Raw genomic sequence first — 23,703 nt, 5'->3', positions numbered from 1 at the left:
AATGACCATATATGGACTTTTATACCCTGAGAAATCTCGTAGCTTGTCTGACTGTCAGTACAGGAAGTGATGTCATGTGACATCCTTTTTATGCCCATATATGAGTCATTCTGAACCACATCACTGTGACTCACTGACATCACATGACATCACTTCCTGTACAGCCAGCCAGTCAGACAAGCTACAAGGATGTTCAGGGTATAATGCCACCTTCGGTCGCAATCACACCATTATTGTGACCAAAGAAATTGCCATAATCAAAATATTCCCAAGATCCACTATCCTGAGGCGGAACATTTGCCAAAAAATAGACGATCTACAAACTGTGAGCTTGTAAACCGGCTATTTTTGGGCAAAGAGATTTGGTAGAGAGTGCAAAAAAGGCTCACACAACGGATGGAGCATTGATAATTTGATAAGCATCAACCAGGTCGTTCATTACCGTTAATTCAAGCTGCGATGCTCGTGGATGGGAAGGTTTTGTTAACGAGGTGCGAAAGCGGCAAACGATGCTGCTTCAAGGCTTCCACTGTCAGCCAATCACTGATTAGCATGAAAACATTGAAATCCACTTCCTTGCTTCCCCAGCCCCTCCCCCTGCATATCAGATATGCTCGTAGAAGGGTTTCTGGAGGGTTTTTATTATGTTTTGGGAACATCATACTAATTATAATGCATTCCACAGTAGAACATTATTACTGCTTAGTTTAGTATAAAAGGTTACATTTTATTTGATAGCATTTATTGTAAATCACTTTGGATAAAGAGTGTCTGCATGTAAATTGTATTTCCAAATGAAATACAGTATGTGATGTCACAATAAAGTTGATTCCCATTTATTACATGCTGCGTGTCTCACACCTACAACAGCCCACCTACAAGCTTGTAGATCTGTGATTTTCTGTGATACACAGTATATACAGTATATACAGTATCTTGGCCTTTAATCACAACCCAGGACGGTGTTTAGCTCCAGGTAAAAGCTGTGTGGAGATCAGATGGTTGTCTCAGTGCTGCTGGGTGTAATTACAACACTGGACACCTAGAAGGGTCTGGATTACAAACTGACACCGTGTGAGAGAGGATGTACTCATCAATGATTAGGTTGTACACTGTGTGAGAGGATGTACTCATCAATGATTAGGTTGTACACAGACAGGTGTCTTGGTTACTGTACAACTGAATGGCTTCTCTTGCTCTCCTGTTTAATTGATTGTTTTGGTTGCTCTCGTTTACCTGCGGTGTGTTGACTTAACTTCGTGTCACCGTCCGTCACATTCTGTCACACACTTTTGAAATGTCACCTCTTAACTCACCGGGTGCCCACGAGGTGTCTACTAGTCAATCTCTTTGATGTCGCTGGAGGCCCACGACGTGTTTGACGCGTTTTACAGTAAACTATACTGTACTGTAGCTACTGCACTTGGCTGCCGCGGTGATGAAACAAACTCCATTTCCCAACATGCAGCGCGCAATTACGTCATCCGGACGCGCTGTGTGTCTCGTTGACTTCCTGTCTAACGGCTGCACAAAAACGTGGTTTTCTCCTAATCTAGCTTTTAAATCACTTTCATTTCAAAACGGCAGCCTCTTCTACCTGCCATAACACAAACAATGTGGCTTAGAAATGATAAAAAACGGTCCTGACTGAAAGAAAAGATTTTCGCGAAATAAACAGGATATACTCCGATTACATTTACTCGGATTACTTTTCTCGCCAGTACTCTCGCCGGTAGGTAGAATGACGCGTTGCCATGGGCACCAGCAACACACACACGTCATACATCCGGGCACCCGATGTGTTAATTGGTTTATTTTAAAAAGTGATATTTCAATTCACTGAAAAAGTGGCTTCACAGTAAAATGAGCTGAACGCACACAGTTTCATTATTAAAAGTAGCTAAAGCATAACTAATGACCATAGCTTCCATAACAAGCTTTTAATCTCTCATCTGGATGTGGTGATTCAGCTACGCTGCCCTCAGCGACACAGAGGACTGTCACACTTATTTATTACATAACCGCCTGATCACCATCATTTATAGATCTAGAATGAATAGTGTAGATCTGTAAACATCATGTATAGATGTAGAATGAATAGTGTAGATCTGTAAACATCACGTATAGATGTAGAATGAATAGTGTAGATCTGTAAACATCATTTATAGATGTAGAATGAATAGTGTAGATCTGTAAACATCATTTATAGATGTAGAATGAATAGTGTAGATCTGTAAACATCATTTATAGATGTAGAATGAATAGTGTAGATCTGTAAACATCATGTATAGATGTAGAATGAATAGTGTAGATCTGTAAACATCATTTATAGATGTAGAATGAATAGTGTAGATCTGTAAACATCATTTATAGATCTAGAATGAATAGTGTAGATCTGTAAACATCATGTATAGATGTAGAATGAATAGTGTAGATCTGTAAACATCATTTATAGATCTAGAATGAATAGTGAAGATCTGTAAACATCATGTATAGATGTAGAATGAATAGTGTAGATCTGTAAACATCATTTATAGATGTAGAATGAATAGTGTAGATCTGTAAACATCATGTATAGATGTAGAATGAATAGTGTAGATCTGTAAACATCATTTATAGATCTAGAATGAATAGTGTAGATCTGTAAACATCATGTATAGATGTAGAATGAATAGTGTAGATCTGTAAACATCATTTATAGATCTAGAATGAATAGTGTAGATCTGTAAACATCATTAGATGTAGAATGAATAGTGTAGATCTGTAAACATCATGTATAGATGTAGAATGAATAGTGTAGATCTGTAAACATCATTTATAGATGTAGAATGAATAGTGTAGATCTGTAAACATCATGTATAGATGTAGAATGAATAGTGTAGATCTGTAAACATCATGTATAGATGTAGAATGAATAGTGTAGATCTGTAAACATCATTTATAGATGTAGAATGAATAGTGTAGATCTGTAAACATCATGTATAGATGTAGAATGAATAGTGTAGATCTGTAAACATCATGTATAGATGTAGAATGAATAGTGTAGATCTGTAAACATAATTTATACTGTAGATGTAGAATGAATAGTGTAGATCTGTAAACATCATTTATAGATGTAGAATGAATAGTGTAGATCTGTAAACATCATTTATAGATGTAGAATGAATAGTGTAGATCTGTAAACATCATTTATAGATGTAGAATGAATAGTGTAGATCTGTAAACATCATGTATAGATCTAGAATGAATAGTGTAGATCTGTAAACATCATGTATAGATGTAGAATGAATAGTGTAGATCTGTAAACATCATTAGATGTAGAATGAATAGTATAGATCTGTAAACATCATTTATAGATGTAGAATGAATAGTGTAGATCTGTAAACATCATTTATAGATGTAGAATGAATAGTGTAGATCTGTAAACATCATGTATAGATGTAGAATGAATAGTGTAGATCTGTAAACATCATTTATAGATGTAGAATGAATAGTGTAGATCTGTAAACATCATTTATAGATGTAGAATGAATAGTGTAGATCTGTAAACATCATTTATAGATGTAGAATGAATAGTGTAGATCTGTAAACATCATTTATAGATGTAGAATGAATAGTGTAGATCTGTAAACATCATTTATAGATGTAGAATGAATAGTGTAGATCTGTAAACATCATTTATAGATGTAGAATGAATAGTGTAGATCTCATTGTAAATATCATTTGAATGAACAGATGTCAGATGTCACCCATCAACGTCACATCCGGTTCTCGCCTGGGGGGAAACTAGTCTCGCGAGGCCAGACTGTTGCCTCCGCAATTTGTGTTACCTACTTACCTCCATGATGTTTTCAAACGTTTTCTTAAACTATACACGCATAACAAGAATAGGCCGCTCCAATGACTCTGTCTGAGCTATTGTGTTTCTGTTATGTTTCCAGTGGGACTACAGTTCAGTGCAGCAGTGGCTACTTCCGATACTTGCCGTTAGGGAGCTGCCGTTCCAGACTCTAAATAGCATTCAGAGATTGTGGAATAGTTGTCTTGCTACGCGAGACTGGGGGGAAACTATCAGCTCTTCCCCGTCTTCCCCGTGTCGTTTGAATCAGTCGTTCTGAGACGTTTTTAGGACCATAGAAACATTGACAGAAGAGCAAGTACATTGTAAGGGGGCGGCGTCCCCCAGCTATGAGGCTGATGACACTACACTGTGTGGACATGTGATTGGCTGATGACACTACACTGTGTGGACGCATGATTGGCTGATGTGTTGTAAGCAGAGCAGTGAGTTGGCTCCTCCCACCTGAGCATCATCAGCAGAGGAGGAGGAAGTGGTCGGATCGTGAACATCTGATGACGTTCTGCGGACCCCCACGCTGGGGACCCCCACCCCGGGGACCCCCACCCCGTCTGCACCTGAAACAAACACACACACACACACACACACACACACACACACACACACACACACACACACAAACACAAACACACACACCACACACACACACACACACACACACACACACACACACACACACACACACACACACACACAAATACAATCTCGTGACTGAAACAGTTTATTTGGTCTAACTTGTGATTCATGACAAACATCATGGATCTTGTTGCAGACATGGAGACATTTCAGCCACAAAGAGTCAAATCAATGCGTTCTCCCGCTATAACGCTAAAATGTGGAAGGCCCTACCGAAGGCCTTAATGGAGTGTAGATCCCTACCTTCATAGGCGATTTTAAGGGGTGTCCTAGGGTGCACGTGCACCCCCTGGCCGCCAGGCGGCCATTTTGATTTTTTTGATCATAATAAACACGCAATATGATTAAGAAGAAGAACATCTCAAATTCGCCTTTTTTGACCCTTTGAAGCACCCATAGCATGACTTCTAAACCAATCACAGCAAATGGGGGGCGGGAGGTAATAGGACTACTGGTTTCTCAACCAATCACAGTGACTGTCTGAACGTCTCTGACAGCACCGCTGAAAAACAAACGGCAGATGATGACACCTGCAGATTTATCTAAATAACAGAATTAAACAGTTGTTTCACAGTGGAATATGCTACCTGGGGTTAACTACAGACATCCATAGGACATGTGGATAGCTTTTACATTTACCATACGTGAACTAAAGTTTTCGGCGCTGCTCAAAGAGGCTGGATTACACGATGTGTTCTGTGCCTCCAAGGAATAACACTTTCTTCTGGGCACCTCAATATAACATTGGATATTTTCTTGTCATTTTCTTAAGGTAAGACATGGCTTTATTTAACTATCTGTTCACTGTGGAGTTAGCCAGCCTGTTTTCTTCTCCTCCGTGTGTGTGTGTGTGTGTGTGTGTGTGTGTGTGTGTGTGTGTGTGTGTGTGTGTGTGTGTGTGTGTGTGCGCGCGCGAGCGAGCGCGCATGCTTGCTTCACTTGCTTGTAAATATTGGTAGCTGCTGGTTATGGATCATTGGTGGTGTGGTTGTGCCACACCACCAATGTAAATGACTGCTTGATTGCTTGATGAATGATGATTAACTTGATGTTTGGCTTTATATGTCCTGGCTGTGCTGCCTCTGTCTGCAAAATAAGTAAATAAATCCTATAGACATATGCTCATGGTGTCTAGAAAAAGAAGCACCTGTTTTACACTTTTTTTGTTTATATTGTGTTACATTTGGGTACAAAATTAACTGCAGAAATCCGCTAAAACAACATTACAAAACCGCTAAGCGCGCGCGCGAGCGTCGTGCACGCGCGCTGCGCGCGCGTGCATGAGGTAATAGAGGTCGTGCACCCCCTGCTGGAAGAGGCTAGAATCGCCTATGCCTACCTTCCTTTAAAACAGCACTGAAAAGCTGCTACTCAAAACGGGTACATTTCTTTTTTAATTTTGTCATGAAATAAAATGCCCTAACCAGATGATGTCATGGTTAAATAAAATGCCCTAACCAGATGATGTCATGGTTGCGTGCGGTGCGTTGGCTTCACCTTTGACCCTGAGCACGCCGTCATCTCCTCTCTCCAGGACCACCTGGTCCAGGATGAAGGTGGAGGGGACGGGCTGGGGGGCCGTGGGGTACACTCTGGGACCATCGTCCTGTAGGAGAATACATTATTAACCCTGTGGGGTACACTCTGGGACCATCGTCCTATAGGAGATATACATTATTAAACCCTGTGGGGTACACTCTGGGACCATCGTCCTGTAGGAGATATACATTATTAAACCCTGGGACCATCGTCCTGTAGGAAAGATACATTATTAAACCCTGTGGGGTACACCCTGGGACCATCGTCCTATAGGAGATATACATCATTAAACCCTGTGGGGTACACTCTGGGACCATCGTCCTGTAGGAGATATACATTATTAAACCCTGTAGGGTACACTCTGGGACCATCGTCCTATAGGAGATATACATTATTAAACCCTGTGGGGTACACTCTGGGACCATCGTCCTGTAGGAGATATACATCATTAAACCCTGTGGGGTACACTCTGGGACCATCGTCCTGTAGGAGATATACATCATTAAACCCTGTGGGGTACACTCTGGGACCATCGTCCTGTAGGAGATATACATTATTAAACCCTGTGGGGTACACTCTGGGACCATCGTCCTATAGGAGATATACATTATTAAACCCTGTGGGGTACACTCTGGGACCATCGTCCTGTAGGAGATATACATCATTAAACCCTGTGGGGTACACTCTGGGACCATCGTCCTGTAGGAGATATACATCATTAAACCCTGTGGGGTACACTATGGGACCATCGTCCTGTAGGAGATATACATCATTAAACCCTGTGGGGTACACTCTGGGACCATCGTCCTGTAGGAAAGATACATTATTAAACCCTGTGGGGTACACTCTGGGACCATCGTCCTATAGGAGATATACATTATTAAACCCTGTGGGGTACACCCTGGGACCATCGTCCTGTAGGAGAGATACATTATTAAACCCTGTAGGGTACACTCTGGGACCATCGTCCTGTAGAGAATACATTATTAAACCCTGTGGGGTACACTCTGGGACCATCGTCCTATAGGAGATATACATTATTAAACCCTGTGGGGTACACTCTGGGACCATCGTCCTGTAGGAGATATACATTATTAAACCCTGTGGGGTACACTCTGGGACCATCGTCCTGTAGGAGAGATACATTATTAAACCCTGTAGGGTACACTCTGGGACCATTGTCCTATAGAGAGACATGATTATTAACCCTGGGGGGTCGTGGGGTAAACCCTGGGACCATCGTCATGTAGAGAATAAACATGTTTAAACCCTGGGGGGTACAGTTTAAACCCTGGGGGGTACAGTTTAAACCCTGGGGGGTACAGTAGTACACCAGAGCCGTTTGGGAGAAATGCGAGGCCCTGAGCGAAGTCCGTCCGCCACTCAGAGTGACTTACAATAAGCAAGGTAAAACATCAGTACATCATCATCAATACATCACCTTAAACTGTATCATCAGTACAGTTTACAGTTTAGCAGACGCTTTGATCCTAAGAATATCTTCCATGTGTGGTCATTGAGGGAAGGAGAGTGCTACGGTAAGTGCTATGGGTTTAGGTGGAGTCTTTAGACCACAGTGGAATCTAGGGTCTGTTGTTCTAAGTGCTATGGGTTTAGGTGGAGTCTTTAGACCACAGTGGAATCTAGGGTCTGTTGTTCTAAGTGCTATGGGTTTAGGTGGAGTCTTTAGACCACAGTGGAATCTAGGGTCTGTTGTTCTAAGTGCTATGGGTTTAGGTGGAGTCTTTAGACCACAGTGGAATCTAGGGTCTGTTGTTCTAAGTGCTATGGGTTTAGGTGGAGTCTTTAGACCACAGTGGAATCTAGGGTCTGTTGTTCTAAGTGTGACAGGGAGTTTATTCTACAGTTTGTAAGTGCTATGGGTTTAGGTGGAGTCTTCAGACCACAGTGGAATCTATGGTCTGTTGTTCTAAGTGTGACAGGGAGTTTATTCTACAGTTTGGGGGCCAGGAGGGAGAAGAGTCAAGGACGAGTGGATGGTTGTCCTGGGGTATTTAGCCAGGGTTCTGTCAGCATCACTGTGTTGGCTGATCTGAGTGAACGGGTGTGGTTGTAGGGCAGTGTTTCTCAACCAGTGTGCCTGGGGACCTTTGGTGTGCCCCTGAGAAGGGTCAAGTGTGCCCCTTGAAAACTGCTTGAAAGCCATTTTAAAAATGATTTAAACTAGTGAAAACTGAAAACAGCCGATCTACAAGCACACAACGCGACAGCCTTGTATGATGAAGCAGGGCTTTACTTTGCGAAGTAACGTACACATTTGAAACTTGGAGATACAAGGTTTTCTTCCCGACAGTGACGATATTTACACCCCTGTATTATGTTGGTGTGACCATGGATTCTTGGGACATGAAAAGTTGTGCCCATGCAGAAAAAAGGTTGAGAAACACTGTTGTAGGGGTTGATCAGGCTTGGTTAGGGCAGCCTTTACAAGGACCACTCTACCTTCATGGTGACAGTGATGTTACTGAGGTGGACCTCATGGGTGGACCTACCTTCATGTAGTCTCGCGTGGCCAGACTGTTGACTCCGCGATTTGGGAAATTCTCCCGTCAACAGTCTGGGGCACGGAAATAGAAACGATGAGTGCGAGAGATAAAGCAGATGTGACGCAACCGCTCCCTTGGTGCAGTAGCAATAACATGTCCTACTGGAAGCGTTATGTCTCCTTTCAACATTTCTGGGGGCGTTATTTCGTCTTTCTCTGGTGTTATTGGTGTTACTTCCATGATGTTTTCAAACGTTTTCTTAAACTATACACCCATAACAAGAATAGGCCGCTCGAATGACTTTGTATGAGCTATTGTGTTTCTGTTATGTTTCCAATGGGACTACAGTTCCGTGCAGCAGTGGCTACTTCCGATACTCACCGTTAGGGAGCTGCTGTTCCAGACTCTAAATAGCATTCAGAGATTGTGGAATAGTTGTCTGGCTATGTGAGACTAACCTTCATGGTGACGGTGATGTTGCTGAGGTGGACCCTCATGGGGGGACGTACCTTCATGGTGACAGTGATGTTACTGAGGTGGACCCTCATGGGGGGGCCCTCCTCGGGCCCCCCCAGCTCGTCCTCTAGGAAGGGCCCCAGGTTGGCGGCGGTGGAGGAGAGCAGCTCCAGGGCGCAGCCCTGCACCCGGACCTCCGTGTGGCCCTGGGGGCCTGCGTGGGGCCCCCCCACCTCCGCGCGCATGAGGACCACCGGAGACTGAGACCCTCCCCCGCCTCTGCTGGGACCCCCGGGGCCGTCTGGAGTCTGGGCGGAGCCGCTGGGGACTGGAGGTTGGAAGGAGAAGAGAGACGATCCAGTTCAGTCTGAGATGGAGAACCACTCATAGAAACATGGCTTTTTCAAAACAAAAGAAAAAAACCTTAGAACAGGGTTCCCACACATTGTTACCAATTTATTTCCAAAACTTTTCCAAAACTTTTCCAGAATATTTAACCCAATTTCCAGGACTATATAACAATAATTCAGCTCAATAACAAGTTGCTATACTCCTATGCGCAGTGCCCAAATACAGGTAGTGTATGGCAGTGGTTCTCAACCTTTTCAGGCTGTGACCCCCGAAATAATCATGTTTTAACTGGGGACCCCCCACCCTGACGAGCACTAAGAGTTGAGGAATTTTGTATAACACGGTTCTATTGTGAAAATAGCAGATCTACATGCTCACAGTAGATCTGCTATTTTCACAATTTCTGCCTCTAATATTTGACAATTTGGCCCATGATTAATTTGTCATTTCAGAGGTATTAACAAAATCAATAACCAAAGACAATGCATAGCTATTTTTTCCAGGACCTTCCAGGACCCTTGATCAATTCCAAAACCTTTCCAGTACTGGAAAAAATAATCTATTTTCAAAATATTTCCAGGAATTTCATGACCGTGGGAACCCTGTTAGAAGGACATGTGTAGACTCAGCCTCAGGTCTTAATGGGTTAACTTCATGTGTAGACTCGGCCTCAGGTCTTAATGGGTTAACTTCATGTGTAGACTCGGCCTCAGGTCTTAAAGGGTTAACTTCATGTGTAGACTCGGCCTCAGGTCTTAATGGGTTAACCTCAAGGAAATCAACTTTGATAAGGTTGTTGTCGGGCAGAAAACTCTTATCTCAATTTTTTTACTATTTTTTTTTGTGTTTTTTATACATTAACGTCCCTAGTTGATCGTAACACAACGTCACACACAACCATCAAAAGTAGCAGATCTACAAGCTTGATACGTGGCATGAAACAACACACTTTGAGCTTGTAGATCAGATATTTTTGGATTTGTATTTGTTGATGAAATTGTCAACATATTTAGTCTTAGTTTTAGTTGTCAGAGCTTAGTTTTTATTTCGTTAGATGAAAGGTAGAGTAGATGACCAACTTTTTTCATCATAGTTTTTAGTCAATGAATTTTAAACCGTCTGTAAAAACCTGGAATGACCTCTACAGTCCTGACCTGACCAGGGTTACCTGGGATAACCCCAGTCTGGAGGTCAGAAGGTCAGAGGTCAGAGTGTTACCTGGGATGACCCCGGTCTGGAGGTCAGAAGGTCAGAGGTCAGAGTGTTACCTGGGATGACCCCGCTCTGGAGGTCAGAAGGTCGTAGGTTGCCCAGCTGCAGCAGTTTGATGGTCCTCAGCTCCAGAGCAACCAGCAGGTCTTCTCCTTTCATCTCCAACACACTGGACAGCCTGGACAGCACCACCAGCACTACAGAGGACTACAAGAACCACAATGCAACAGGAGAATGAGCACAGCCTGGACAGCACCAGCAGCACTACAGAGGACTACAAGAACCACAATGCAACAGGAGAATGAGGACAGCCCAGTCAGGACCACCAGCACCACAGAGGACTACAAGAACCACAATGCAACAGGAGAATGACGACTACAAGAACCACAATGCAACAGGAGAATGAGGACTACAAGAACCACAATGCAACAGGATACATGATGACTACAATAACCACAATGCAACAGGAGAATGAGGACAGCCCACCAAGCACCACCAGCACCACAGAGGACTACAAGAACCACAATGCAACAGGATACATGAGGACAGCCCAGCCAGGACCAGCAGCAGCACCACCGAGGACTGCAACACCCACAATGCAACAGGAGAATGAGGACTGCAACATCCACAATGCAACCATGTAGAATTATGATGATTGTCACACATGTTTCTGAACCTATTACAGTATGTTCTACATTCCAGTCAAAGAAATCCTAGTTGGAGGCTTCAACCTTTGCTTTTTAGGAAACTGTTAGTGGCTTGTTGCCTTCTGTACACACATTCTATACCAATTCAAACACTCTTTAATCCAATCCATTGCAAGGTGTTACACTTCCATTACTCCTTCATCTTAAAATAACTATCTACAAGCTTGTGTTGTGAGCTTGTAGATCTATGTTCGGTGCATAACATGATTCCATTCCATACACCCACCATGAAGACAGACAGACAGACAGACAGACAGACAGACAGACAGACAGACAGACAGACAGACAGACAGGCAGGCAGGCAGGCAGGCAGGCAGGCAGACAGACAGACAGACAGGCAGGCAGGCAGGCAGGCAGGCAGGCAGGCAGGCAGACAGACAGGCAGACAGTATACTGACCACATCAGCCAGCAGGTCCTCGGTGCTTTGGGACAGGGAGCTGCTCAGATCGTTGGACGAGGGGGCGGGGCTACCAGGGCCGGACGGCGGGACCGACGTGTTGCTGGGACGCATGGAGTCAATACCTGACTCTGTAAACACAGTATGGACTCAATACCTGACTCTGTAAACACATGACTCAATACTGACTCTGTAAACACATGACTCAATACTGACTCTGTAAACACAGTATGGACTCAATACCTGACTCTGTAAACACAGTATGGACTCAATACCTGACTCTGTAAACACAGTATGGACTCAATACCTGACTCTGTAAACACAGTATGGACTCAATACCTGACTCTGTAAACACAGTATGGACTCAATACCTGACTCTGTAAACACATGACTCAATACCTGACTCTGTAAACACAGTATGGACTCAATACCTGACTCTGTAAACACATGACTCAATACTGACTCTGTAAACACATGACTCAATACTGACTCTGTAAACACATGAATCTAGAAAAAACAGAACATAGGAAGACCAAGCAATATAAAACCTTATATATAACCTACTACTACTTCTTAAACATTTATTTTCTAATTCATGGAATTTCTTATATTTAGATTGTATTTATTCATTCATTTTTTATCACCTGAATCCATGAGAACCACGAAGCCGTCGCTGAGGTCGCTGTCCAATGACAGGTGGTCGTCGGGCAGACTTCCCTCCAGGATGGCACTGTCCAGGGAATTCTGGGAAGGTGAGTTTTTCATGGACTGGAGGCGGGAAGCCAGGGAGGGGGCGGAGTCCTCTGAGCGCTGGGCGTCCCTACGCACGCACACACACACACACACACACACACACACACACACACACACACACACACACACACACACACACACACACACACACACAGCTTAACACACTGTCTGCCGGCTTGCCATATAAGGAGATCAACAGTCATCGGTTTCCCTGATTAGCCATCCCAACTCATCAGCTTTGTGGATTGGCCAAGCTTTGCAGACACTGAACCAATATAAGCGATGACGATCATGTTACGACTCGATTGTTCCTCAGAGAAAGACTTTATAACTCCAACCTGATCTGCTGCCAGAGAAATGTTGTGCTGCCAGCACATCTGAATGGAGGACCAAAGACATATGGATGTGCTGTTGTTGCAGTGCAGCACAAGGCGTACGCCTTTGGAGCGACTCAGATAGAAGTCCACGTTGTCAACACAGTGTCTTTGTGCTGGAGCAAGTTGACCCCGGTGACAACAGGGAGAGAACGTCAACTTAAGGCTCCCCCTGGGTGTGACGGACACACAGCTGTGCTGATAGACGATATCGTCTACATCTGGAGAGGCTACTCCACATGTTCCACAACACGCTTTATGCATTCCAAGTGGAGTGGACCATGTCTACATCTGGGGAGGCTACTCCACATGTTCCACAACACGCTTTATGCATTCCATGTGGAGTGGACCATGTCTACATCTGGGGAGGCTACTCCACCAAGCACCACAACACGCTTTATGCATTCCATGTGGACCGTGTCTACATCTGGGGAGGCTACTCCACATGTTCCACAACACGCTTTATGCATTCCATGTGGACCATGTCTACATCTGGGGAGGCTACTCCACATGTTCCACAACACGCTTTATGCATTCCATGTGGACCATGTCTACATCTGGGGAGGCTACTCCACATGTTCCACAACATGCTTTATGCATCCGATGTGGACCATGTCTACATCTGGGGAGGCTACTCCACCAAGCACCACAACACGCTTTATGCATTCCATGTGGACCATGTCTACATCTGGGGAGGCTACTCCACATGTTCCACAACATGCTTTATGCATCTGATGTGGACCATGTCTACATCTGGGGAGGCTACTCCACCAAGCACCACAACACGCTTTATGCATTCCATGTGGACCATGTCTACATCTGGGGAGGCTATTCCACCAAGCACCACAACACGCTTTATGCATTCCATGTGGACCATGTCTACATCTGGGGAGGCTACTCCACATGTTCCACAACACGCTTTATGCATTCCATGTGGACCATGTCTACATCTGGAGAGGCTACTCCACATGTTCCACAACACGCTTTATGCATCCGATGTGGACCATGTCTACATCTGGGGAGGCTATTCCACCAAGCACCACAACACGCTTTATGCATTCCATGTGGACCATGTCTACATCTGGGGAGGCTATTCCACCAAGCACCACAACACGCTTTATGCATCCGATGTGGACCATGTCTACATCTGGGGAGGCTACTCCACATGTTCCACAACACGCTTTGTGCATCCGATGTGGACCATGTCTACATCTGGGGAGGCTACTCCACATGTTCCACAACACGCTTTATGCATCCGATGTGGACCATGTCTACATCTGGAGAGGCTACTCCACATGTTCCACAACATGCTTTATTCATCCGATGTGGACCATGTCTACATCTGGAGAGGCTACTCCACATGTTCCACAACACGCTTTATGCATCCGATGTGGACCATGTCTACATCTGGAGAGGCTACTCCACATGTTCCACAACATGCTTTATTCATCCGATGTGGACCATGTCTACATCTGGAGAGGCTACTCCACATGTTCCACAACATGCTTTATGCATCCGATGTGGACCATGTCTACATCTGGAGAGGCTACTTCACATGTTCCACAACATGCTTTATTCATCCGATGTGGACCATGTCTACATCTGGAGAGGCTACTCCACATGTTCCACAACATGCTTTATTCATCCGATGTGGACCATGTCTACATCTGGAGAGGCTACTCCACATGTTCCACAACATGCTTTATTCATCCCATGTGGACCATGTCTACATCTGGAGAGGCTACTCCACATGTTCTACAACACGCTTTGTGCATTCCATGTGGACCATGTCTACATCTGGAGAGGCTACTCCACATGTTCCACAACACGCTTTGTGCATTTGATGTGGACCATGTCTACATCTGGAGAGGCTACTCCACATGTTCCACAACACGCTTTATTCATCCGATGTGGACCATGTCTACATCTGGAGAGGCTACTCCACTCATCCGATGTGGACCATGTCTACATCTGGAGAGGCTACTCCACATGTTCCACAACATGCTTTATGCATCCGATGTGGACCATGTCTACATCTGGGGAGGCTACTCCACATGTTCCACAACACGCTTTATGCATCCGATGTGGACCATGTCTACATCTGGGGAGGCTACTCCACATGTTCCACAACATGCTTTATGCATCCGATGTGGACCATGTCTACATCTGGGGAGGCTACTCCACATGTTCCACAACATGCTTTATGCATCCGATGTGGACCATGTCTACATCTGGGGAGGCTACTCCACATGTTCCACAACACGCTTTGTGCATCCGATGTGGACCATGTCTACATCTGGAGAGGCTACTCCACATGTTCCACAACATGCTTTATGCATCCGATGTGGACCATGTCTACATCTGGGGAGGCTACTCCACATGTTCTACAACATGCTTTATGCATCCGATGTGGACCATGTCTACATCTGGAGAGGCTACTTCACATGTTCCACAACACGCTTTGTGCATCCGATGTGGACCATGTCTACATCTGGAGAGGCTACTCCACATGTTCCACAACATGCTTTATGCATCCGATGTGGACCATGTCTACATCTGGGGAGGCTACTCCACATGTTCTACAACATGCTTTATGCATCCGATGTGGACCATGTCTACATCTGGAGAGGCTACTCCACATGTTCCACAACACGCTTTGTGCATCCGATGTGGACCATGTCTACATCTGGGGAGGCTACTCCACATGTTCCACAACATGCTTTATGCATCCGATGTGGACCATGTCTACATCTGGAGAGGCTACTTCACATGTTCCACAACACGCTTTGTGCATCCGATGTGGACCATGTCTACATCTGGAGAGGCTACTCCACAACATGCTTTATGCATCCGATGTGGACCGTGTCTACATATGGGGAGGCTACTCCACATGTTCTACAACATGCTTTATGCATCCGATGTGGACCGTGTCTACATCTGGGGAGGCTACTCCACATGTTCTACAACATGCTTTGTGCATCCGATGTGGACCGTGTCTACATCTGGGGAGGCTACTCCACATGTTCCACAACATGCTTTATTCATCCGATGTGGACCGTGTCTACATCTGGGGAGGCTACTCCACATGTTCCACAACACGCTTTATGCATCCGATGTCGACCATGTCTACATCTGGAGAGGCTACTCCACATGTTCTACAACATGCTTTATGCATCCGATGTGGACCGTGTCTACATCTGGGGAGGCTACTCCACATGTTCCACAACACGCTTTATGCATCCGATGTGGACCATGTCTACATCTGGGGAGGCTACTCCACATGTTCTACAACATGCTTTATGCATCCGATGTGGACCATGTCTACATCTGGAGAGGCTACTCCACATGTTCCACAACACGCGTTATGCATCCGATGTGGACCATGTCTACATCTGGGGAGGCTACTCCACATGTTCTACAACACGCTTTGTGCATCCGATGTGGACCATGTCTACATCTGGAGAGGCTACTCCACATGTTCCACAACACGCTTTATGCATCCGATGTGGACCATGTCTACATCTGGAGAGGCTACTCCACCAAGCACCACAACACGCTTTATGCATCCGATGTGGACCATGTCTACATCTGGGGAGGCTACTCCACCAAGCAACATGTCTACATCTGGAGAGGCTACTCCACATGTTCCACAACACGCTTTATGCATCCGATGTGGACCATGTCTACATCTGGAAAGGCTACTCCACATGTTCTACAACACGCTTTGTGCATTCCATGTGGACCATGTCTACATCTGGGGAGGCTACTCCACATGTTCCACAACACGCTTTATGCATCCGATGTGGACCATGTCTACATCTGGGGAGGCTACTCCACATGTTCCACAACACGCTTTGTGCATCCGATGTGGACCATGTCTACATCTGGAGAGGCTACTCCACATGTTCCACAACATGCTTTATGCATCCGATGTGGACCATGTCTACATCTGGGGAGGCTACTCCACATGTTCCACAACACGCTTTGTGCATCCGATGTGGACCATGTCTACATCTGGAGAGGCTACTCCACATGTTCCACAACACGCTTTATGCATCCGATGTGGACCATGTCTACATCTGGAGAGGCTACTCCACATGTTCTACAACATGCTTTATGCATCCGATGTGGACCATGTCTACATCTGGAGAGGCTACTCCACATGTTCCACAACATGCTTTATGCATCCGATGTGGACCATGTCTACATCTGGAGAGGCTACTCCACATGTTCCACAACACGCTTTGTGCATCCGATGTGGACCATGTCTACATCTGGAGAGGCTACTCCACATGTTCCACAACACGCTTTGTGCATCCGATGTGGACCATGTCTACATCTGGAGAGGCTACTCCACATGTTCCACAACATGCTTTGTGCATCCGATGTGGACCATGTCTACATCTGGGGAGGCTACTCCACATGTTCCACAACACGCTTTATGCATCCGATGTGGACCATGTCTACATCTGGGGAGGCTACTCCACATGTTCCACAACACGCTTTGTGCATCCGATGTGGACCATGTCTACATCTGGAGAGGCTACTCCACATGTTCCACAACATGCTTTATGCATCCGATGTGGACCATGTCTACATCTGGGGAGGCTACTCCACATGTTCCACAACACGCTTTGTGCATCCGATGTGGACCATGTCTACATCTGGAGAGGCTACTCCACATGTTCCACAACACGCTTTATGCATCCGATGTGGACCATGTCTACATCTGGAGAGGCTACTCCACATGTTCTACAACATGCTTTATGCATCCGATGTGGACCATGTCTACATCTGGAGAGGCTACTCCACATGTTCCACAACATGCTTTATGCATCCGATGTGGACCATGTCTACATCTGGAGAGGCTACTCCACATGTTCCACAACACGCTTTGTGCATCCGATGTGGACCATGTCTACATCTGGAGAGGCTACTCCACATGTTCCACAACACGCTTTGTGCATCCGATGTGGACCATGTCTACATCTGGAGAGGCTACTCCACATGTTCCACAACACGCTTTATGCATCCGATGTGGACCATGTCTACATCTGGAGAGGCTACTCCACATGTTCCACAACATGCTTTGTGCATTTGATGTCGATGTCCACAGATGGTTCAAACCCAGGGTTTCTGGGAGCGTTCCAGAGGGGAGGCGGGGCCACTCAGCGTTCCAGAGGGGAGGCGGGGCCACTCAGCCTGTGTCTTGGGGAAGGTCATGTTTATTCATGGAGGACTCACTGAGTTTGGAAAGACTGATGACATGTACAAGATGGACACCACCACAATGGTCTGGTCTTTAATTAACACCAGAGGCTTCACTAAATGACTCTGCCACTAGCCTGGCTGCCAGCCTGTTCACTCCGTTCCGCGATTTGTTTGTCTCTCCGCATCTCAGTCTGGAAAGCCTCGTATCTCCAAGGGGAGTCGGGACATAGAAGCAGGATTCACACATCCGTGGCTTCCGATTGGTCAGTGTTGTGGGGCGGGACAAACACACCAGTGTGTATTGGCTGCCTGATGACGTAGCTACGCTAACCCTATTCTGATGACGTAGCTACGCTAACCCTATTCTGATGACGTAGCTACGCTAACCCTACTCTGATGACGTAGCTACGCTAACCCTACTCTGATTGGAGTAGGGTTCACTCTGAGCCGAGGGAACCGGTACTATTACACGCCTTTACCTACAATGGAGAGCTGTATATACAGTATATATATGTCTATGTATGTATATCTATGTATGTGGGTGGGTGACGTGACGTAACGTTTTCGCTGTCCTCGGTGTCAAACATGTATAAATAAAAAATATATTTGTCAAAAACCTTCTGAATATTGTGCAGGACATTAAGCTTTATGTGAACTTACTCAAGATTAAAACATGTCATTCCTCATTTCTTCAGAATTTTCAACCAAACATGGCAAAACTCATATGGTGTGACTGTCCTGACCTTGTTTCTCAAAGTGGGAACTTGAATAAAACTAAGAAAAAGAATTGCTAAAAATCATTTGAAAATGAATTTAGGCTAAAACAATGTCTATTTGTGAGCCTATATCTTTTCAAAGTCAAAGCATAATGTTTTCAGTCATTTCTGATCAAAAACATTTTGTCCCCCAAACCAAAATCATTTGGTGTGACACTAGTTTGGACAAATTAAACAGGCAATTATTTGGACACCTATTGGCTAGAGAGGTCCTTCTTCTGTAAGGCTATTCAGCACTCCCAGCACAACTGCAAGACAGGTGTCTGAGGTGAGTTATGATTTTAACATTTTCATGAAATGCCATCTTGTTGAAACTTTGACAAACTCACCACTTTGGATGTTTTGGAGCTTAAGTTATTTGAGGTTTTGGTCATATTTCCATGTAGATCTAGGTTGCTTTGTTATAGCTAGCATGCTGTTAGCATGCTAATGTGTACATAGTAGCCTCAAGGTAAACCTAAATGCAGAAAACGTAATATGGTGTGACACTTAATCATAATGGTGTGACATGTCTGCTTGTCACGCCATATGACTTGATTGTCACACCATATGATTTATACTGTATTTAACTACAGATATAACAATAAATAACAACGTTCCATGTTTCTTTTGTACATTTAAACATTTGTTTTAAACATTTTTACATAAAATGTAATTTAGCTTCATTCAGTGATACTTCAAATTCATCAGACAGAGCAGAAACCCCTTCACAGAAACCTTAACATATTGTTTCAATCTAAACAATATTTTTTCTTTGTCTTAAACTATACATTCCATTTTCTTTTGTCAGCTGGAAAATGACAAGTGCTGAGAGAACGAGAAAGTACAGGGAGAAACTAAACAATGACCCAGCAAGGAGAGAGGAGCCAAAGGGGCGAGACTGCATTTTCTACGAAGAGCAGGAGGTTGTCTGTGGCATAGCAGAACCGCAACAAGGCAGCCGGTTTGCTACCCTCACCAAATACGACTGGCTGATGCACAATACAGTCTAAATGTATAATCTAATCTGATCTAATACTTTTGTACTTTCACTCATTGGACTGGACAGTGGACAGTGTTAAGGTAGGACCCGAGACAAAACTAGCGAAAATAGCTGATCTACAAGCTCTCAACACGTTGTGCTGCGAGAGCTTGTAGATCAGCTATTTTCGGAGTTGCGCAACCCAGCACTCTTTAGCTAGTGGAGATGTGGTGTAATGTCATGATTCCTAATTACATTTGTTCAACACAAAATGCTGTGTTCAAGTTCAGGAGACTTCGGAAAAAAGCAATTTACCTGAATGCTGAGTTCTGTTTCCACTAATTGGTGTTAATAAAATGTTGCCTTGGCTCCAAGTGTGGCTATGCGCCTTATTGTCTCTTTAGGATCCTTCTGCCGTGGGCCGGCAGAAGACTTAGGTGTGCGTAGCATTCCTGTGCACATCCTCATCATCCATCTACTACTACAATTCTTTCTTATCCCATGTTAAAGCCCTACTATAGGGACTGTCGGTTATGACATCACCGCAAGATTCGGGGCTTAACTCCGCCCACTTTGGTGGCCATTGCCATTGCTAGGTCTTGGATGCATCAAGATCAGTCTGTACTAGTTCTACTTGTTGAGCAAGCAACGATACTTTTACTTCAATTGCTCTAGGCTTTGATTGCATTTCAATAAAACCATATTTGATCAACATAACGATCACACACATTTTACTGTTTATAGGGAATGTTATATTATTATAAACCGATCTTTATTTCCAAAGCAATGGATGAATGTGATGGCTGTTCTGATCTGCTTGTGCTCTTTCTGCGCTCATGCATGGACAGCCGAAGTCGTGATTTTAGCATGATATCTTTTTATTGGGAGACAATAATGAGCACCAGCAAATGAAAGCAGACATTCCAGTGAATATGGACACGTTTAAATTTTTATTTTTTGATGAAAATTGACCGAGTAATGGCCGAGTCAAATTGCAAGTGGTCTTGGCAGTGGCCCAATAACTGGCTGTAGGCACGCTATGTGGTGTAAAGTAATTAAGTATATTTACTTAAGTACTGTACTTAAGTAGGCCTACACTTTTGAGTTATATATACTTTGCCAATATTTTTACTTCTTCTCCACTACATCTCTGATCCAAATATTGTAGGTCTGCTTTTACTCCACTGCATTTATTTCAAAACTTTAGTTAGTAATGCTAGGCCTACTATACTTTTGATTACTATTACAAAACATCATTAACCACTTCAGCATATACATATATCTTGACCATTTGAAAATAGCCGATCTACAAGCTTACAATGTTAGATCCATGCTATTTTCAAAAGATGTTTTGATAACTTGAAAGGGACATTCTGCACAATGAGTAGGCCTACTTTTACTGTTGGTACTTTAAGTACATTTTGATACCATTACCAATACTTTTATACTCATGTACATTTTGAATAGGCCTACTGGACTTCGACTTGTAATAGAGTACACTTGCATTGACCAATCAGTCTTATCTACAACCAGCGAACTGTCAATGCTGTTCTCCGGTCATCGCTTCCTTTTATCCAAGAGTCTTACAAGAAAGATAGCAACTAAGATGGCGGGCGGAAGTGGCCGATTTTTGCAAGGCCCCGCCCAGTCCTCACCCCCTATAATATCCTGTTCAGAAATATTAAGGCCATGTTATCCTGGGCAATTGTTTAATCAATCAGTAAAGTTCAGTACTCACTAATAGGTAGGTTAAAACACAGTTTGCTTTGACACATGAAGATATGATCATACGGTGTGACACTAAATCATTTGGTGTGACATTCCAAATAGTGAAAAATCATACCTTTATTAATGATTAAACCAAAAAAATGTTTATGGATTACTTAGAGAATATTATCAGGAAGAGTCACAAATATTTGTGTAATTTTAGAGAAAGTTTTGACAGAATACATTTAAAATATGTTGTAAGATCATGAACATGGGCCTCACACAGTGTCGATTATGAAAAAAATATACAGATATAATTAATTTTCAAAAAACTATAGTGGATCACTGGTTAGTTATGATAAAGGACTTTGATAAAGTGAGTAACTTAAGAAAGATGTACTCCATTTTCATTTTATGAACAATTATTTTCATGTCACACCATATGACGATTTTAGGCACAAGTACAACAAACTGCTGAATAAAGTCTGATTCCAATAAAATATCTAAAAACAAAATGTATTTCCATAAGGTTGAGAGTGAGTAGAACAAAAGTAAATAACTTTTATGCCTGCAATTTAAAGTTTTTTTAAAAACACATTTTTTGGGGCGTCACGTCACTGACCCACGTATATACAGTATATATATGTCTATGTATGTATATCTATGTATGTATATACAGTAACTGGTGGTCACAACTGGGACAAGGCCTGTCGGCTTGACCTGGGGGAATTCAACCCAGAGACCCTCGCCTGGAAGCAGGTTAAAGGACCTACACCATGAATTTTCACTTTTTCTATTTTAAAACCTTTTTTTGGGGTCCCACTGGCACCTTCTATCCTCACAAAGTCCTATTTCTGACCATTGTGTCTTTCTCTGGTTTTGGGAAGAAAGAGATGAAAAGCTTTCCACGGGTTCTCAGAACAGTGCTGTTCTGAGAGTTGATCTGTGTGACGTCACACGGATTCCCGTTTTTTTTTTTCAGTAAAAAAAAAAAATAATAATAATTTTTTTTTCAAAAACTTTTTTTTTCAAAAACTTTTTTTTTCAAAACATTTTTTTTTCAAAAAAACTTTTTTTTCAAAAAACTTTTTTCAAAAAATTTTTTCCAAACATTTTTTTTTGAAAAACTTTTCAAAAAACTTTTTTTTTTCAAAAAACTTTTTTTTTCAAAAAACTTTTTTTTTCAAAAAACTTTTTTTTTTTCAAAAAACGTTTTTTTTCAAAAAACGTTTTTTTTCAAAACATTTTTTTTTTACTTTTTTTTATACATAAATACAATGCAGGTGGGGTTGATTGTCTAATGTAGATTAACTTTCTGTAATGTCTGGTCTAGCAACGGTCGCCCTGTGTCATTTGACAGTAGGCCTATAACATACAACATAGGCCTACAGTAGGCTATAATCAGAGCTGCAACATTATCCTATTTTTGTATTGGCCCAATATTAACATTATTTGTTGTCAACGTGGGGTCCGGGGAGGAGTGAAGAGGAGGGGAGGGGGGAGGGGTGGAAAAACCCCACTAGATGCGCCCCTGAGCAAACAGAGGCCGTTTTGGTATTGCAGCTGGAGAGCCTCATTATAGTAGAGCTAGAACAAACAAAAAGAATGGTCAGAGTGTTTGTTGAGGGTTAAAACCTGTCTAAGACTCAATTTTGAGCATATATTTATACAAAAAATATAGTTTTAAAAGCATGGTGTAGGCCCTTTAAGAAGGGGAAAGGAAGGGGTCCAAAGCGTAACATCCTCTGTTGCATGGTGGGAGATGGTGTCATCCTCTGGAATGCTGACAGCCTGTACATCTTAGACTTAAATCCTAGTCTGAAGACGTTATGCAAGCTGTCGGTTATCCAGAACGGCCTGGAGCGAGGGGAGCTCCCACACAACATCAGGTGGGAACTGGAAGCCATAACCAACGGCATGGGGCGACATTAGATCAGGGTTAGAGAAACCGTTGTTAGAACACAGAGGGTTTCCGAAGGGTTCCCAGTTTGAATCTGGAGTTAGTGTTGAAGAGTCCTTGAGCAAGACTCTGAACTCCTAACTGCTCCTGATGAGCAGGTTGGTGCCAAGCATGGTTTCCTCTGACATCACTGTATGAATGTGTGTGTGAATGGGTGAATGTAATGAATGTGTACAGTATGTCTGTGTAAAACGCCTTGGATGAAGGCGCTATACAATTGCATCATTTACAATTTAACTCAAATCTGTCCACCAAAAGAACAAACAACACAATGATGACCCGTCTCAGGCAGAGAG

At 43.5% G+C, this 23,703-nt stretch overlaps 1 protein-coding gene across 1 annotated transcript in view; it reads right to left on the bottom strand.

Moving 5' to 3' along the window:
* The window catches only part of bltp3a (bridge-like lipid transfer protein family member 3A), a gene marked incomplete at both ends in the record, with an annotated part of 104,196 nt that overhangs the window by 531 nt on the left and 79,962 nt on the right, over positions 1-23,703 (bottom strand). The window contains 7 exons of the mRNA XM_080733926.1: positions 1,066-1,112; positions 5,993-6,101; positions 9,051-9,325; positions 10,617-10,757; positions 11,100-11,142; positions 11,666-11,796; positions 12,310-12,485. Coding sequence (XP_080590052.1) covers positions 1,066-1,112; positions 5,993-6,101; positions 9,051-9,325; positions 10,617-10,757; positions 11,100-11,142; positions 11,666-11,796; positions 12,310-12,485 — 922 coding nt within the window. The remainder of the gene's footprint in view (positions 1-1,065; positions 1,113-5,992; positions 6,102-9,050; positions 9,326-10,616; positions 10,758-11,099; positions 11,143-11,665; positions 11,797-12,309; positions 12,486-23,703) is intronic.

The sequence above is a fragment of the Nannobrachium achirus genome, assembly GCF_963921795.1.
Source record: "Nannobrachium achirus genome assembly, chromosome: 9".
NCBI lineage: Eukaryota > Metazoa > Chordata > Actinopteri > Myctophiformes > Myctophidae > Nannobrachium > Nannobrachium achirus.
Note: the sequence above shows the minus strand (reverse complement) of the source record. Positions and strands in the feature narration are given on the sequence as shown.